This window comes from Ustilaginoidea virens, chromosome 4, assembly GCF_000687475.1.
Source record: "Ustilaginoidea virens chromosome 4, complete sequence".
NCBI lineage: Eukaryota > Fungi > Ascomycota > Sordariomycetes > Hypocreales > Clavicipitaceae > Ustilaginoidea > Ustilaginoidea virens.
In genome coordinates, this window is record NC_057319.1 from 383,226 (window position 1) to 400,970 (window position 17,745).

Consider the following 17,745-nt stretch of genomic DNA (forward strand, 5'->3'; position numbering starts at 1 on the left):
GCGTACAGATTGATTGATTGCCTGCCTTGTCCGGTTGCTATTCTCCACATCAACTACTTGGTCGTGCAATCGCAGCCCAGGGGTTCCTTGACAACAAGTCCTTTGCCGGTAAACGACGCCCTTGCGCCAAGCGTCCAAAACAACGAGAACTACCAATACGAGCGGTGGCAGACCCGATGTCCTCGAACAAGCAAGTATGACGACTCTTGTCCCTGCTGGCATGGAAAGAGACGGATTATGCGTGGTACACAAGATGCATTTGTGGCAGCCCTCTGCCGTCAAAGGTCACCCATCCTTTCACCTTCTCGGCTTGGACCATGCCCAAGCAGGCAGGTAAAGCAATGAACCTCCACGGAACCGTTTCCTGAAGCAACGTAATTTCTGGACTACAGAACCGCTTTGGCTGTCTGCCTTGGCTCTGGCCTTTAGCTGGTCGTTGGCTCGCCAGAAGCCCCTTTGTTCAACCAGTTGACGTCTGCCGCTTTCTTGGGCTCTGCTTGTTTTGTCCAGTCTTTTGTCCACCTGTACGCTGTTGGCTTCCCGGCTCCTGTCGTCATACCTTGGGGCTACGAAGCGAGAAAAACATGTGCCGCGGCATTATGAGCCGTCGTTAATAATGACATTGACATGTGAGAATCCATTCTCATGAACATCTTTATCCGCCTTTCTGGGAGAAAGCACATCGAAGCGTCGTACTTGCCATCCTCTCATAAAGCATGTCACTCATCCCGAATCACTTCCTCTGGTTTCGTCACCAACCATCTCTGGCGCGTCATGAACAAGCTCGTTGCATGGCGGATGAACAAGATACGAGCCTCCTCAAAGCAGATGCCCTACGATGATGAGTCGACTTGCGTTACAATGCTTCTTGGCGGAGAAGAACTGCTGGCATCGGTCCTGCCATTGTGAAACCCTCAGCCTGAGTCACAGGTTACACTTTTTTTTGTTTTTGGTACACGTGTAACCCATGTCCCTTGTGCGCTCAAATCACCAGCCTCTCGGTAGCTAGGTCAAACACGTGCGACATGGCAACATGAACAGCCCAAGTCCAGTTTTGTGGGTTGGTCCGAGACGTCGCGGCACAAATGGCAGACATGATGTAGTAGCAAGGATTCATGTTCCTCGGCCGTCTTGACAACGCGGGAACCGCTGCGTCTTCATTGTCCTATTCGCTCGAAGCAAGGCAGGGTGTAAGTATGCTGCAATTTCCCGCGGGAAGAAGGCCGAGGCAGAAGGGGGCCACGATCCAACTGCTACGGGAGGGACTCTAGAGTCTATTCTGCCTTGATCGGCCTGCAAAACTGAGTAGAAGTGGTAGACGCGGACAGCAGCGTAGCACTCCGTACCTCCAGCCGACTACCTCGAGATGGCGACCAGCAATAAAAGCTGGAGGCGCTTGCGAGGCGGGAAGCAGACACGGAGGCAAACCAAGACCAGAAAGTACCCTCTCGTCCCAGGACACAGTTGAATTTCGCATCAGGTGATGCATCACCCGCTGGCTCGATGGCTCCTCTGGACCTCATTGCAACTTTCCACGGCCATGCTATTATTAATAGAGACGTATGTGGCTGCAAGCATGATGCAAGCCTTTCGCCGCAGGGCCCAGCTTACCTAGCCAAGGTAGGTAGGTGCTCATGCAGCTAGGCCATCATCTGGCGCCAACCTAGATTTCTAGTCAACACTGACATTTGTATTCGGTTTGTTACATATCCATTGCCAACTTGTCGTGGCCCCAAAGACCCACCGGGGAGGTAAGTTACTCTGCAGTTCTAGGGGCACTAGAACTGCTGTGATTGGCCGACGGCTCCTGACCCGTCCCGCTCAAGCTGCTTCCAGAATCCGGTGTGTCACAGAATCCCGTCGTCATCCATCAACCATCAACCGCGATCGCGACCAAGCTTCAACATCCCCAGCAGTCTGGCGATATACTCTTCCGCTGCGTCTGCCCCCCCCCCCCCCCCCCCCCTTGCCCGCGACTTCTCCCCGTCACCCGCACCGCCCTCCGGCACACAAAAAAAAAAATGACATCCCCCACGCCGCTCGCCGCCGTCGTCGTCGGCTCCACCGGCCTCGTCGGCTCCTCCATCCTGTCCAACCTCCTCGCCGACGACACCTACAAGCCCACCCACACCATCTCCAGACGCGCGCCGCAAGCGTCCTCGCCGAACCTCAACGCCGTCGTCACCGCCGACACGGCCGCCTGGCCCGCCGCGCTGCGCGGCCTCTCCCCGCCCCCCGCGACCTTCTTCTCCGCGCTGGGCACCACGCGCGCCGCGGCGGGCGGCATCGCCAACCAGTGGAAGATCGACCACGACCTCAACGTCGAGCTGGCCCGGGCGGCCCGGGACGCCGGCGTCCGCACGTTTGTCCTCGTCTCCAGCGGCGGCACGCGCGGCCTGCCCTTCAGCCTCACCCCCTACGCCCGGATGAAGAACGGGGTGGAGGACGCCGTCCGGGAGCTGGGGTTCGAGCACGCCATCGTCGTCAGGCCCGGCATGATCCTGGGGGAGCGCGAGCAGCACCGCCTGGCGGAGGGCGTTTTGCAGGCCGTCGTGCGGGGGCTGGGGAGGCTGAGCCCGGCGGCGCAGGACGCGGTCGGCCAGGACGCCGGGGTCATTGCGAGGGCGGCCGTCCGGGCGGCGCGGCTGGCGGACGAGGGCGGCGCCCCCGGCAAGTACTGGGTCCTGGAGGCCGGCGACATTCTCAGGCTGGGCAGGACGGACGGGCAGGGCGCCGGGGCCGACAGCCAGGCGGGGGCGGGGGCGGGGGCGGGGGCGGCAGATGTAGCGGCGAAACGATGATGATGCTGCTGGGTGGGATATAGTATGCTTCTCGTGTGCGTGTGTGCGTGCGTGTGTTTATCCTTGTGCAAGATTCCCAGGTTGGCGCGGAAAGCAATGCCATAGCTACTGTAGCAAGAGAACCCAGATGAACCCCGGTGCCCTTGGGGCGCGAGACCGCATTGTCCATTGTCATCATGACGCTCAAGGGGTGCCCGCAGACGAGGCAGGCCAGCCTGGGGTGGACCCCTTGTCACCACCACGACCCTCTCGTTTGCCATGACCAGAAGTGCTTGCGCTGCCGATTACATCTACATCGTCTTGGTGCCAAGCTTTCCGTCCTTTTACAGCGGCATCGGTCCTGGGACATGATTTGATTGCCTGCCAAGACTCCAAATTCTTGTCCTGTGCAAGCGGGCGCGTCTAATATACCCAGCAGTAAACACCACATGTCCTCATATGCCCCCGCACGTATATCCCCATCTGCATTGACCTTCTTTTCCATCTTCCTTTTTTTTTTCTTGTCTTTCCAACCTCGTCTTGTTTCTTTCTCTTCCCGCTCACAACCTGCATAACACGTCTGACTCTGCGATGCCTATGCCGCATTGTCGTACTTGGCGTTGTGCGTGGCAATGGCTCTGCAGCATGGCGTGTCAGCATCCCGCTCTGACCTGCTCGGTTCACCTCTGTATTGATACGTACCTGCCGCTGGGATCGGTCTGCTTAGACCAGGTAGGCGCCCATCGCATGACGGTAGACGCGCATGACGGAGGGAAGTGCTCGTCAAACATCAGGCGGTACCAGTAACTTGGCTTTGCTGTCAGCTCTTGTCTGCCAATTCTGTTTTTTTTCCCGCCATTTTGGGTACTCACGCCTCCTTGGTATCAGGAATATCGGTGCCCCATTCAGTCTTGGGGTTCTTCATCATTTCATCAGTGACGTGCAGTTCAGCGTTGTCCTTGAGAGCATCGATCCAGCCGTAGCCGACACCATCCGAGAACTGCTCCTTCTGGCGCCAGAGAATGCCATCGGGCAAGTAGGGCGCGGTTTCGGGTTCGTCGCTGGTATCGAAGGCCTTTCGCAAAATGTACTTTTCCATGCGGTTCTTGGTAATCATCTTTTCCTGGGGATCAATACCCATGGCAGTTTCGAGAAACTATGTCGAGGAAAGGGAAAAATAAAAGGCGAAGAAAAAGAAAAAAAGAAATTGTTAGCTACACCACCACCTCGCACAACCATTCTGATTGGGGCGCACAAGGTAAAAACATTACCTCCTTGTCGAGGAACGGCACACGGGCTTCCAGACCCCAGGCTGAGGTGGACTTGTTGGCCCGCAGACAGTCGGCAAAATGCAGGTTCTTGACACGGCGGACAGTCTCCTCGTGGAGAGCCTTCTTGTCAGGGGCGGCGTGGAAATAGAGATAGCCGCCAAAGATTTCGTCGCTACCCTCGCCACTCAGAACCATCTTGATTCCCATAGCCTTGATCTTCCTCGAAAGCAAGTACATGGGGGTGGAGGCACGGATGGTGGTGACGTCGTACGTTTCAAGGTGATAGATGACGTCGGAAAGAGCGTTGAGGCCGTCCTCAATGGTAAAGGTCATGACGTGATGCTTGGTGCCGAGAAACTTGGCGACCTCGAGAGCAGCCTTGTTATCGGGTGACCCAGGCAGACCGATAGAGAAGGAGTTGAGCTGGGGAAGATAGGTGACGGTGGACAGGTTGTCGTCATCGTCGATGCCCACCAGACCTTCGCCAGCAAGGGCTTGGCCAGGTCTGTGGTGGTCGGCGCCGCCATCAGCCTCTAGAGCTTTCTTCTTGAGGCGAACGGTCTCGCGCTGAGCAATGGCAGCGACAAGACTAGAGTCAAGGCCACCCGACAGGAGCACGCCATAAGGGACCTCAGCCATGAGTCGCTTACGCACCGCCTTCTCCAGCGAATGGCGCAATGCCTTCAGGTCAACTGGGTTTGCAGGGACTTTGCCAGAATCCCACCAGCCGGGCTTGAAGTATCGAGTTGTTTCGCCGGTTTTTGAGTCGTAAACGTGACCTGGGGGAAATGGAACAATCTTGTCGCAGACGGTAGAAAGACACTTGAGCTCGGATGCGAAGTATACAGTGCCTGGCTCCTTCCACGACCAGCCCTGATATAATGTGGTGATGCCGATAGGGTCACGGGCAGCAATGGTTCGGTCTTGCTTCTTGTCGTAGAGGACGAAGGAGAACATGCCATCGAGATGGCTCGGGGCGTCGAGGCCATACTCCATATACTGGGCTCACACCCGCGTTTAGCGGCACATTATCAAACACGCGCAGCGAGCGCGGCATCAAAAGGGCTGTGACAAACGCACCAGAGGAATGATGACTTCGCAATCGGATGTTGTCTTGAAGCGGTGCACATGATTCAAATGCTTTCGGATCAAACGATGGTTGTAGATTTCCCCGTTGACGGCCAGAACAAGAGACTCATCGTCGTTGGTCAAGGGCTGCGCACCAGATTCTGCCGTGACGATGAATACAAAGTTTTCCCGAAGCCGAATGGAATCGAGCGTGGACGAATCTAACTCACCGACACCGACGATGCTAAGACGTTCGTGACATAAAACTGGGAGACAATCAGTCAGGCCAAAGTCTCACCGCAGCCGTTGCGAAACGAGCGATGCCTACTTGTATGGTTGGAAATATGGTTTCCGCCTTTTTTTTTTTTTTTTTTTATTTCTGTCAGCCATCCATTTGGCTACTGGCATCGATCAAATGTCGCCAGGAGACGCGAGACTCACTCCAGTCGGGACCTCGATGACGGATCCTACCGCGGCGATTAGCATGCAACGGCACAGCACGGCACGGGACGGCACACCTACCGCTTGGCAAGCTGAAGAGCTGTCGGCTTGAACCGTTGAACATTAGGGTGGCTATCGATTGGATGTGTCAGCTGCCTTGTTCCATTTGCTTTGGTGCTTGCTGCAAGGTTCGATGAAAGACGAATGGTGGGGTGAGCGGACGACCTGCCCAGTGCAGCCCAGCGCTGCCCCTCCAATGCATAAAAGGAAATAGATTGTGCAGCCCAATTGCGGAAGGCGATCGGGACTCACTTGTGGCAGGCGAAGATTCCACACATGATGGCCGATGCGTTTCAAAAACGGGGGGGTTCAGAATCAACTGAGATGGATGAGGGTGGGAAAGAGAAGGACGTGCTGGGAGAGAAAACAAGTCCACATCCTTACACAGAGGTTAGTTGACGTTGACGTCTGGTTGGCAGAGAAAACTTGGGGGCCCTCGAGGTCAACCGTCGCTCACTGAAAAGCGACAGCGATAGCGACAGAACCGGAGCTTCCATGAGTCAAAGTCCAGCCTTGGCGCGGCGACAAAAACTGGGGCTCTCTCTGGCGCTGGTATGACTTAGATGGAGGCATCAACTTGAGCCCACCAGCCGCTACCCGAACTTGCCAGAAGCGACATATTGATACGTTAGGTACTCCGTACCTTAGGTACCTAACCTCTTGACAGCAACATCTGGTCTTGTGGGCCATTCGCCGTGAAGGAAAAAAGTCTGGTTGCCCCGACTCTCTGGGCTGGACACTTTAGAGCATCGTTGGTTTCCCTGCAGCTGGTCCTTATCAGAGCCGGCTGCATCAGCTGGCTGCATCAGTCGGCTGCATCCGTCGCCTGGCTGCAGCCGACTTCGGCCGGGCTGGCAATTTAAAAGGTGCCGTCATTGGCGCGCACGCCAGATACGTGTCTGGTACCTAAGCTGCAAAACAGAACCTGACCGTCGCTGAAAAAGGACCCAGGTGCCCGAGTGCCGCCCAAGTGCCGCCCAAGTGCCGCCCACAGCTGGATACATGCCATGTACTCCGTACGGATACAGTGCTATATAGTCGCTGGCCCCTATTTATCGCGTCGAGTTTCACAAGGGATAGCGTTGCCCAAAACCAAGTTCCTTTAGTTCAGCCTTGTGCAAAGAGTTTTTTTTTTCTTCGGTCGACTTGGTCCTATGGTGATTGATTTAACCCTCACGGGACTCTTCTGCATCAGCGTAGGCATGATGGTGATGGATGTACATAGCCAACCTGAAGGGCAAGTGCACATTCGCACTTGATCTGCATATTGAAAGACGAGGAAAAAAAAAAACCACCGACCGCCGTCGGACCAAAATGAGGCGAATGGGCCAGAAAAAAAAAAAAAAAAAAAAAAAAAAAAGGTCCTCAGTTACCTGTCAGAGACGCAAAGATGGATTGGCTGAATCCTCTGAAACGTCCTGCTTGCCTACCAACGAATGCTAGACACCAAAGTGGATATATAATAAAAATCTTAACCCTATTACGCCTGTCGCAAAATCCATCAAAATCGTCATCCTGGCAAAATGCCAACTCTCAGTCATCTGCGGTTCTGACAAGGGAAAAAAGACCGCTCTCACTCGATGCCTCTTTCAAGTTGTGCCCTCCAACGCCAATACGACCTCCTGTGCCGGGTTTGAATGATGTTATGATGGTTCATGTAGTATCGCGCGTCACTATAGACTTAGGGCGCTGGATTCTCGCGCACCACCCGCTTCACTCGCTTCTCGTACTCGGTTCGGTCCCGCTTGAATAAGTTATAGGCCTCGGCTTGGGCGGGTGACTCGGGATTGGGGTCGTTGAGCAAGTCCTGGATTCCCAAAAGAATCTGCTTGACCGTGATGGCAGGTTTCCAGGCTTCCTCTTCGTTGAGAATCGAGAGGCAAACGGTGCCAGATGGGTACACATTCGGATGGAACAACGGCGGAACAAACTTGCCTAGGAGAAGAGGTCAGACTTTGGGTTGCTTTGGATTTTTTTTATTTTTTTTTTGGTATTTTTTCTTTTGCATGGTCCCCGCTCAAATCTTGGTTCTTGGCTTACATTTGGGAGGCTTGGTCGGATACTCTAGGGTGAGGGGGGAAATCTCGGTCAGTATGTAGACATTGTGCGGCCAGAGAATCAGATGCGACTAACCATCAGGGAAAGCGATATTCAGCTTGAACAGACCGCCCTCCCAGATGGTCTTTTCTTTTCCGGGAATACCGCATTCCCAGTTCTTCAGATCCAAAACGCCTTCCTTTGTGCGCGCTGGCTTGGCATAGAAGCCAAACGGATGGTCGCGTCGCCATTGCTTCCTGCAAGCCGCCGTGAAGCCGTGAATCAGCACGTGGCAAGAGCGACTCTTGAGAACAGGCCAACGCTTACCGCTCTTCCTGCAACCGATTTTGACACAAAGCCATGGCAGCTGGAAGATGGGATTGAACACTGAATGGTCGTTTGCCGAATGGGCGACTGTGCTGCAACCAAGCGCTTGTCCGAGAAACGGCGAGAAAGTAACCTCCGCGGGGACGAGAGTGCTTGTTGCCGCGAGACAAGGCCGCTCGCTCAGTTAACAACTGTCGGGCAGGAACTGGAAATGGTATGGCGAAATAGGCGGTGCGTGTGTTTTCGCAGCGCTTGGAGGAACAACAAACTCGAGTACGTCGCCGCCCTTTGGTTCTTTACCTTTTAGTCTGTTTTCCATACGGATGAGAGAGAGGTCGAGCTTTGAAATGATCTTCAAAGGCTGACACAACGCTGAAGGGTCGAATTAGTGGGGCAAACTGACGGCCGGGAACCGCTCCAGCGACCGGGCCTGATGCTGATGGCCTTCCCCGTGAGTCCAACAACCCCGCCAGGCACCTACTGTACCAGCCAGACCATTAATAATTGCTGGCACATTACATATAGGTACATACCTACCTACCTTAGTTGACATGGCACATCACACGGGCCTCGGCTCAGCAACAGAACCAAAAGCCAAGGCTTGTTGACCTCAATCCCTTAGAGACTGGAGCATTTGACATACAAATTCCGAAAATTCTTCCTCTCACGCTAAACAGCTCTCTTGATCTTTCGGCGCCCTCCAGCTTAGGTACTTTTGCGCTTTGACACATGTATACCTGTTGATCACCGCGCCGGCGTTTTTCCAACATTATCGGCTTGGCTTGGGATTATCATTCGACTTGCCTGCCTATCGCGGGCATTTTCAAACTCGCCACATCGCGATTTATGGACACGAAAATGGGCGGCGCGGGGGAGGATACCAAGCAAGCCGTCCAGTCCAAGCAGGCAGACGTCGGAGTAGCTCCTGCTCCGGCAGTTGAAGCTGCGAAGCCTGCCGCCGTGACCGAGGATGTTCCTGATCCAGATGAGGACGACTTGGACGATCTTGATGGTGAGAAGACAATGGCGATCCAGCGATACACTCTGCGAGGCGAGTTTACTAAACGCGAAATAATAGACATGCTTGACGACTTTTCAGCTGTCAAGTTGGAGGGCTCTGCCAAGAAGCCTTTGTCCCCGACGAATGCGACGGCTCCGGAATCTGTTCCAAAGGGCACTACGTCTGCTCCGAAAGACTCTGCCACTGATGAGGAGGAGCCCTTTTCAGAAGAAGAATTCGCCAAGCAGCTGCAGGCAGGCATGGCTGGCTTGCTCGGTGAGTTGGACAAGTCGGTATGTGTGACCTCTCTTCTAACCTGCATTTCAAACATGCTTGAAGTTTTGGGGAAGAAGAAAAAATTTACCAACAGCTCTTCCCTAGCCTGAAATGCAGGAGCAATTCGAGGACATGCTCAAGCAGATGACCACTGCTGCAGCTGATTCGGAAGCTGGTGCAGCCGGCTCGTCCACCAAACCTGGTGAGCAAAACAAGGCAGATGCGTCCTTCCAGGACACCATCCGACGGACCATGGAGCGCATGCAAACATCTGGAGACCAAGCTACCGCCGCCGCGGCTGCTGGCGGCGACGATGATTTCATGTCGGAGCTGCTGAAGCAAATGGGCTCGGGCGACTTTGGAGGCGAGGGAAGCGAAGAGGAATTTTCCAAGATGCTCATGGGCATGATGGAACAGCTTACAAACAAGGAGATCCTCTACGAGCCTATGAAGGAGCTCGACGAGAAATTTCCCGAGTGGTTGGGAAAGAACAAGGACTCGACTCCTGCCGAGGATCTCAAGAGGTACGAGGAACAAAAGGTTCTGGTCAGGGAGATTGTGGCCAAGTTCGAGGAGAGCAGCTACTCTGACGGCAACGCTGCCGACCGCGAATACATAGTGGACAGGATGCAAAAGGTATGTTGAAGAGACGCGCAGATGCACCGTGTCTTTTTTTTTTTTTTTGCTGTTCTTGATCGCGCATCAACTGACAGGTCATACGCAGATGCAAGCCGCTGGGTCGCCGCCATCGGATTTAGTAGGAGACATGGCAACGGCGCAAGAGGCCTTTGCTGGAGCGGATGACCAATGCAATCCGCAATAGATTTCATGATTGATTCAAGACATCTCCTGACCCGTTATATACCCCTCGTACACGAGCTCCCGTGCACCAGTAAAGAATCCAGTACACACAAAGGCCATGATTGAAAGGTCCGACATGAGCCAACAACGCCAGACTCCAAAAAGGAAGAAGCAAAAATCGGCAGCATTATCCCTGGCACAGGAATTAAACACGAATTAAACACGAATTAGACAGATTTTTTCTCTTTTTCTTTTTCCAGCAAAGTTTGCTTCAGGATATGTCCATTGCCTCCACAGGTGATTGTGCTTGTGACTCTGCCTCCTCCTGAGCAATCAACTCGGCAAACACTTGGTCATACTCCTCGTCGGAGAGGGCGGGAGAGCACGGCGCTTCAGGTGCAGAGTTCTTCTGCTCCTGATACGAGGCTAGCATAGCTTCCACCTCCTCCTCCTCCTCCTCCAGATACCCATTCAGCGCGTCCTCTTCTTCGGGCAGCATCTGATGCTCTTCCGGAAACCTGATGGCGTCATCCAGGTCCGTTTCCGACAGAGTCGGCGCATCGTGCGCGAGCCGTCCAACGTCGGCCAAAAAGCTGTTCTTCAAAAACTTTACGCGCCAAGCACATTAGCACAGGTCGGGCAACGGCACCTACCCGGGCCGGCGCGACGAGCAGCACGTGCACTCACCTTTCCCTCAATATCCCTCCTTTCCCACGCCTTGTCCTCTGCTTTCCTCCTCACATTCTGCAGAAAGTCCCGCCGCCTGGAGTCCCGGGCGTCTTCACCCTGGCGCAGCATTGGGTTCCGCCGCGCGGCCGCTCTGGACGCGTACTTGAACTTTGGCTGCTGGATGGGCGACGACTGGACCTGGCGCTGGGGCAGGGAGTTTCTGTCGACGGGTGAAAGGGGAGAGGATGCCCGGACGGGCGACGACGAGAGCGGCGAGGATGTGTTGGGGCGGTGGTGGTCCCACGTCGTGGTGAAGACGGGTTTGGGGGAGAAAGAAAGCATGGTACGGATGGGCGCGGATCGCAACGAGTCGCTGGTGTTTGTGCTTTGCATGTGCGCAGTATCGTATGGGAAGGAGGAGGAATATGCGACGGGACGGAGTGTTCCAGGCAATGCGTGTTGGCCCTTTGGGTGGTTCGAGGCGACGGGGTGTCGAGTTAATTGAGACGCGGTTCAGTCATGGCGGCGCGTCATCACGTGGCGGGGGCATATATCTGGGAGGCGGGTCTGGTGCTTCCGAGCACCGACGGAGCGAGTACCTAGGTACCTAAGGTACCTAACGCAATCCTGGGAGATACTTGCCAACGAGCCTAGGTACCTGGTAGGTACTTGACCTGAAGATGACCGAGACTGGTAGTGGGAAAAAATCCCTCACTTTTCCCATCGTCAAAAAATCTACAAGTTGATTGAGGCCAGGTATCGCCACAGAAAATGCGAAAAGCAAAAACACTTGAACACAGCCGACCTCGACGGAGCAAAGACGCCATGCTCCTCTCTGTCTGTGAAGTACATAGTACCAGGTGGGAACCGGCTGCCCCACCCGCTGTCGGCCTGGTTGAATTGATTGTCTCCTTTAATTGGGCAGGGGCCCTATCTGCCCCCTAGCACGCCGTACTACAAGGCCCTGTGCACCCCCTGTACGGATACGCGGTGGACTGATGCTGCAAGGGCTTCGGAAAAGTCAGCTGCTTGATGACGATGGGCTCATGAGTGATCATCATCATCATCATCATCATCATCATCACCCGCCCCCAAATTGACTTGCTTGGACCCCAACGTCGTCGTCGCGCCTTTTCAGGCACCGCCCGCCCGCCGCACATGCTTCGAGCAACCAGACGACCCCCGCCAGCTCATTCTCGCCCGCGTCATTGACGCCTTGTCATGAATGTTCGTTCCCACCCGATATAGCAGCCACTCGTCACCGTCGCCGCTGAGCGAATTGATGCGTCTCCCGTCTCCAGCGCCCGCTCAACCCAGACAACCGCGGCTCTTACCGTGCCGGGCCACACCATGAATGCGAGCCGGCTCGTTCACCGGCTTGCGTCCCAGGCCGGTCCTCGCTCATGGACGACGTGCTGCCTCTGCCGAGGTCCACTGGCCCCTGTGACGCCGCCTCCATCCGTCGTGGCGAGCCGATTCTCGTCGATCCGAGGCTCAGCGCGGGAGGGATGTGGCAGCGGCAGCGGCAGCGGCAGCGGCAATGGCAATGGCAATGCGCGCGGGGGCTCTAGGTCGGCAAGAGTGCTGCTGCTCTCTTCCGCCGGCGCGGCTGGCGTGGCAGGTACGGCGCTTGCTTTTACGGACGAAATCAAGAACAGCTATGATTCTGTCGAGCGGACCGGAAGGGTGGTTGCGGCGCTGGCCATGTGCATAAACGAGTAAGAACTCTTCTCCCAACGGCGCGCCCAAAATGCGCAGAATGGCCACACGCACACAGCACGACTGAACTTGTTCTTTGCCAGCTACCGTACGACCCTGAATGCCATGGCGACCGCTGAAGACGCAGACGAGCAAAAGCCCGCTCTCAAGGCATGTCACAAACGCTGTGCCGAAAGAACACTCAAGGTCATGGAGAAGAATGGCGGCATCTTCATCAAACTCGGACAACACTTGGTAATGCAGCCGAAAAGAACAAATCCCGTTGCAGAGGCGAGAGAGTCAGTGGAACTATTGCAACTAACGCGTCACCGCCGTCAAAGAGCGCCATGAACTACCTCCTTCCTCCCGAGTGGACCACGACCTTTGTCCCCCTCCAGGACAAATGCCCCGTCTCGTCGCTGCATTCGATTGAGGAAATGTTTCGCAAGGACACCAACGAGGATCTGTGGGACACCTTTTCCGACTTTTCGGACGAACCGATCGGCGCGGCATCGCTCGCTCAGGTCCATCTCGCGACGTTGAAGGGCTCGGATCGCAGGGTGGCCGTAAAGGTGCAGCATCCCGACCTGGAGGCCTTTGCGCCCCTGGACCTCGCCCTCACAAAGTACACGTTCTCGACGCTGAAGCGCTTCTTCCCCGAATACGACCTGGAGTGGCTCTCGTCCGAGATGGAGGTGTCGCTGCCCAAGGAGCTCGACTTTGAACAAGAGGCCGCCAACGCTCGGCGGATGAAGGCGCACTTTGCCAAGATCCCCGAGCTGCCCCTCGTCATCCCGGAGGTGGTCTGGGCCAAGAAGCGCATCATTGTCATGGCGTGCGAATCCGGCGCTCGGCCCGACGACCTCGAGTACCTCGACCGCAACGGCATCGACCGCGACGAGGTCTCGGCCACGCTCGCGCGCATCTTCAACGAGATGATCTTCGGCGACGGCGCCCCCCTGCACTGCGACCCGCACGGCGGCAACATTGCCATCCGCAAGAACGGCTCGCGCCGCGCCGCCGGCCACCGCCGGCCCAACTTCGACGTGATCCTGTACGACCACGGCCTGTACCGCGACATCCCGCTGCCCCTGCGCCGCTCCTACGCCAAGATGTGGCTGGCCGTCATTGACGGCGACATGGCGCGCATGAAGCGGTACGCGCGCGAGGTGGCCGACATCAGCGACGCCGACTTCCCGCTCTTCGCGTCCGCCATTACCGGCCGCGACTTCACCGTCGTCAGCAGGCAGGGCTCGATCCTGCGGAGCCGCACGGCCGACGAGGAGCAGAGCATCAGCTCGTCCCTGCAGGAGGGCCTGATTGTCGACCTGGTCCAGATGCTCAGCCGCGTCCCGCGCATCATCCTCCTCATCCTCAAGACCAACGACCTGACGCGCAGCCTGGACGAGAACCTGCGCACGCGGCAGGGGCCCGTACGCAGCTTCCTCATCCTCGCGCGCTACTGCGCCCGCACCGTCTTCCACGAGCAGCTGGACGAGGTCGGGCGCAGGGGCTCGCTCCTGCGGCCCCTGAACGCGCTGCGGCTGTTTTCCGCGTGGCTGGGCTACCTGCGTGTCGGGGCCAAGCTCGAGGCGTTTGAGCTCTGGCTCGGGGTCAAGCGCGCGTTGGGATGGCGGGTGGATTTTGCGAGCAGCGCGCCGTTGTAGGAGCGACCATGTCTTGAAAAGCAGGGGGTGTGCTTTCTTCTTCTTCTTCTTCTTCTTCTTCTTCTTCTTCTTCTTGTTCTCCTTTTTTTTTCTCAATGCATCATGATAGACTGTGCATAGATGACAGCCAGAGCACTTGTGCAAGGTAATAAAGAAGCGTGGACGGGGTCAACCCGTACGGCGGGATCAACTGGTGACATGGCTTACGCTTTGTGAGGGGCCATCCGCCGGGCAGAAACGGGCCGACCGCCAAGCTGCGCCGCGAGATTTCTAAAATGTACTTGTCTAGAAAGAAACCATGTATATGGCCAAAGGCCGTAGAATGAGGACATTTGTGACGGAAAAAAAAGCGGGGGCGATAAAAAGACCAGGGACGGCAGCATCCAAAAAAAAGCGTGGTTTCGCCCGGGCTCGAACCGGGGACCTTCTCGGTGTTAGCGAGAAATCATGACCAACTAGACCACGAAACCAGGTGTTTCTGTGGGAAACTGCAACGTTATTACTCTCTACTTGCTCTACTACGAGCTGTTCGCACACCGTACTCCGTACAGATCCCAGGGCACACATTTGCGGGGAAATGCTTCCGTTGCTGCTTCACATCACCGCCGCGCATGGATGGCCAACCCGGCACCGCGGCACGCAATCCAGCCAACATGAGGTCACCTACGGCAAAAAAAAATTAAAAAAATTTCAACGAGCAATCGCCGGACAACTGGCACGAGGGTGGGCTGCACGCCGAGCCGGCAGGTCCGTTCTTTTTTTGTTTACTGGCATCAATTCGAACATTGCAATCCAAGACAAAAAGGCACGTGCGCATGCTGCACGGCGACGGCGCATCCTTTCCTTGTCCAGCGCACCGGCTTTTACGTCTTGGCGCCCCGTGAGCCGAGTCCCGTCGACGGGGGGAAGCCCCTACACCGTGCCGGTAATCTTGACCATGACCTGCCCGCGACTGTTGACCGAGCGAGGATCCGGGTCCGGGTATCCCAGCAATCGGACCCGGCGGCACTGGACGTGCTCCACGGACGTTTCGTACAGCTCCATGTCGAACTTGCAGATGATGCTGGCTAGGGCGAGATACATTTCCGCGTAGGCCAGCCTGGAGGGATTGCTGTGAGCGGGGGGGTTGCTGGGCAAAGAAAGCTCTGGTGGGCAGAAGGAGGGGGGGGATGAGGACTATGCTCACTGGATTCCGAGACAGCCTCTGGTGCCCTTGGTAAAGTTGGCGAGGTAACTTTCCAGGTTGACACCGCTCTCCTGGGCTTTGATCCACCGGGAAGGATCGAACACCATGGGGTCGGGAAACAAGGCGGGGTCCGTATTGACAAAGTAGGCCGACTGGCTGAGTGGTGTCTGGCATCAAGTGGGCTCGGTCAGCAAACCTTAAAGGCCGTACGTGGCACTGGCAAGTAGGGGGAGGATGGCGGTTGCTGTCTTACTCCCTGTGGGATATCATAGTCTCCGTATTTCAAGACCTTGTTTGGGGCTATTCTCGGGAGGCGAAGCACGGCGCCAAAGGACAACCTCAGGGACTCTCGCACCACGGCTCTCTAGACGAGCCAAGTTTCTGGTCAGCACCAAAGCTTGCAAAGAGAGAAGGGGCCGGCGAATAGTGCCGTGTTAAGGAAGGGAGGGGGGGGGGGGGCGGTTCCTCAAATCTCACCAGATAGGGAAGCCGCTCAAGCTCGGACAGGGGCGGCGTCTCGTCCGAGGTCCGGATAGCGCCAATCTCCTCGCGCAGCTTGCGAATGTGCTCCTTGTCCTGCAAGAGATAGAAGAGCCCGACGCTGATGCTCCGGGCCGTGGTCTCGGTGCCGGCAATCAGGATGACGATGCCCTCGTTGAGGATGCGCGTCACCCCCTTTTCCTCGGCAGGTATGTCGTCGTCCAGGAGGGACGTCAGCATGCCCGAGTTGGCCTTCCGGGCATTCTCGTCGGCCATGAGCGCGGCCATGCGCCGGTGGATGTCCTGCTGGTGGGTGAGCAGGGTGGCGGCCCCGGGGGAGAACCGTCTCAGGATGGAAATCGGCAGCTTCCTGAGGAGGATGGCGGTGCTGGGCAGGAAGCGAGCCAGGTTGGCCCCGCCGGTGATTTCGTAAAACATCTCGGTCAAGGCGACAAAGAAGCCCGGGGAGCCCAAATAGTCGTAGTGCTCTCCGTACAGGTACTTGGTGATGATGTCGGCCGTCATGGCGCCAAAGGCTCGGTCCAGGATCACAACCTCGTCGGTGGCGGCCAGGCTCTCGAGCCTCTGGCACAGCCTGCCGATCCTCTCCCTCACGGTCGTCTCCAGGGCGTGCAGGGAGCGCTTGGAGAAGTACGGGTTCAGGTATCCTCTGCGGACGCGGTGCAAGTGATGGTCCACGGTGGTGACGAGCGAGCCGGGGAACGCGAGACCGTCAACTTGGCCGATGTCCTTTTGCACCTCGTGATCGGTCAGAGTGTATATCATGTTGTAGTACGACGAGTCCCGGATGTGCAACTCGCGCGGGTTGACCCTGACTATGGGACCTTTTTTTTTTTTTTAAAGAAAAAAAGAGAGAGCGCGCGTTAGAGGCGAGACAAAGCCATGTTGAACAGATAGTGGAGGACGACGAGGCTGCGTACCGTATTTGTCATGCATCTTCTCAACCTCCCATATGTACAGGCCATCACGGATGACGTCGAACCAAAACTCGTAGAGCGAGGTGGCGGCCGCCAGACGCGGGCCGGGAAACTTGCTGAGGGGATGAAAGTACAAGTTGTAGACGCAGCGATAGATCCGGTGCAGAACAAAAGCCGCGAAACACCAGGCCAGCACGCGGGCAAGACTCAGCTTCTCAAACAGAAATAGGGACATGGCTCTTTGTGGGATCAGAAACAACAGCACAGGTGCAGCGTGTTCTTTGATGTTGCAGGAAGAAGGTTGAAGGTTCAAGGAGGAGGGAAAGGGGTGGTCATGAACTCATAGCATGAAGCAAAGGAGGTGTATGACTCGGCCTGTGGCAGGAATTATAGTCGACTCGCACGACGGGCTTGGCAACTTAAACTCAAACCGGACGCCCACTGCACAGGATGCTTGCCGTGTTGTAAGGTACGTTTGCTAACATGTGGCGTGTGCTTGTGTGGGTGGTTTCCTCTGGTGGTTTTCTTTGGTGCCACGATTCTACACCAAAACACCAAGCCCAGGAATGCAGACAACGGAGACGGGAGCGATCGGGGATTTCGTGCGGAGCTCCTTGCAGAGCCAGCAGGTCCCTCGCTCCCCCGCCTATTCTTTTCCGCCTCCTCTGCTACTGCAAACTTGGAAACTGATCATGCTTGGGAGGGCAGAGATACCCAGCTAGCCTGCGACGCTTATGCAGACTCGTCCAGAACGGCGACCGCCGGCGGCGGCGTCCAAGCAGGGTCCACTTTGCGCATCGTGAATCCCGGCGAGGATGAGCTGTGCCGTCGCTGATTCGCCCAGCTGCATGGCCATGGAGTCGTGGGCTATAGCGATGGACAGATTCCGGACTCCGGAAAGCTACGCGCCGTCGACGGGCCGTCCGTCAATCCGTAAATGACTCGATGCGATGCGAGAGGTGGGCGCCGGGCTGTGGTCTTGGATCCCCTACCACCCCGTTTCCCCGGGCTAGCAATTTGTCCTCAAGACGAGAGGGGGCGTATTG

At 56.4% G+C, this 17,745-nt stretch overlaps 7 protein-coding genes across 7 annotated transcripts; 3 read left to right on the forward strand and 4 right to left on the reverse strand.

Moving 5' to 3' along the window:
• Positions 1–2,021: 2,021 nt before the first annotated feature.
• UV8b_04620 (uncharacterized protein) lies at positions 2,022–2,801 on the forward strand (the record flags this gene model as incomplete). Its single annotated transcript, XM_043142118.1, has 1 exon — positions 2,022–2,801. The coding sequence occupies one exon, from the start codon at positions 2,022–2,024 to the stop codon at positions 2,799–2,801; it is 780 nt and encodes a 259-aa protein (XP_042998052.1).
• Positions 2,802–3,375: 574 nt separating this feature from the next.
• On the reverse strand, positions 3,376–5,898 carry UV8b_04621 (uncharacterized protein; the record flags this gene model as incomplete). Its single annotated transcript, XM_043142119.1, has 10 exons — positions 3,376–3,418; positions 3,483–3,587; positions 3,653–3,936; positions 4,052–5,050; positions 5,132–5,280; positions 5,350–5,385; positions 5,448–5,474; positions 5,561–5,586; positions 5,642–5,692; positions 5,873–5,898. 10 exons carry the CDS (start codon positions 5,896–5,898, stop codon positions 3,376–3,378), a joined length of 1,746 nt encoding a protein of 581 aa, XP_042998053.1.
• A 1,403-nt stretch (positions 5,899–7,301) lies between these two features.
• Positions 7,302–8,019, reverse strand: UV8b_04622 (uncharacterized protein; the record flags this gene model as incomplete). The annotated part of the gene is made up of 4 exons (XM_043142120.1): positions 7,302–7,555; positions 7,661–7,684; positions 7,754–7,914; positions 7,985–8,019. 4 exons carry the CDS (start codon positions 8,017–8,019, stop codon positions 7,302–7,304), a joined length of 474 nt encoding a protein of 157 aa, XP_042998054.1.
• Positions 8,020–8,830: 811 nt separating this feature from the next.
• Positions 8,831–10,083, forward strand: UV8b_04623 (uncharacterized protein; the record flags this gene model as incomplete). The annotated part of the gene is made up of 4 exons (XM_043142121.1): positions 8,831–8,996; positions 9,063–9,277; positions 9,366–9,896; positions 9,985–10,083. The coding sequence occupies 4 exons, from the start codon at positions 8,831–8,833 to the stop codon at positions 10,081–10,083; spliced, it is 1,011 nt and encodes a 336-aa protein (XP_042998055.1).
• Positions 10,084–10,332: 249 nt separating this feature from the next.
• UV8b_04624 (uncharacterized protein) lies at positions 10,333–11,123 on the reverse strand (the record flags this gene model as incomplete). Its single annotated transcript, XM_043142122.1, has 2 exons — positions 10,333–10,668; positions 10,749–11,123. 2 exons carry the CDS (start codon positions 11,121–11,123, stop codon positions 10,333–10,335), a joined length of 711 nt encoding a protein of 236 aa, XP_042998056.1.
• A 957-nt stretch (positions 11,124–12,080) lies between these two features.
• UV8b_04625 (uncharacterized protein) lies at positions 12,081–14,095 on the forward strand (the record flags this gene model as incomplete). Its single annotated transcript, XM_043142123.1, has 3 exons — positions 12,081–12,448; positions 12,533–12,683; positions 12,770–14,095. The coding sequence occupies 3 exons, from the start codon at positions 12,081–12,083 to the stop codon at positions 14,093–14,095; spliced, it is 1,845 nt and encodes a 614-aa protein (XP_042998057.1).
• Positions 14,096–15,007: 912 nt separating this feature from the next.
• On the reverse strand, positions 15,008–16,934 carry UV8b_04626 (uncharacterized protein; the record flags this gene model as incomplete). Its single annotated transcript, XM_043142124.1, has 5 exons — positions 15,008–15,194; positions 15,282–15,448; positions 15,535–15,645; positions 15,759–16,606; positions 16,703–16,934. 5 exons carry the CDS (start codon positions 16,932–16,934, stop codon positions 15,008–15,010), a joined length of 1,545 nt encoding a protein of 514 aa, XP_042998058.1.
• Between the last annotated feature and the right edge of the window lie 811 nt (positions 16,935–17,745).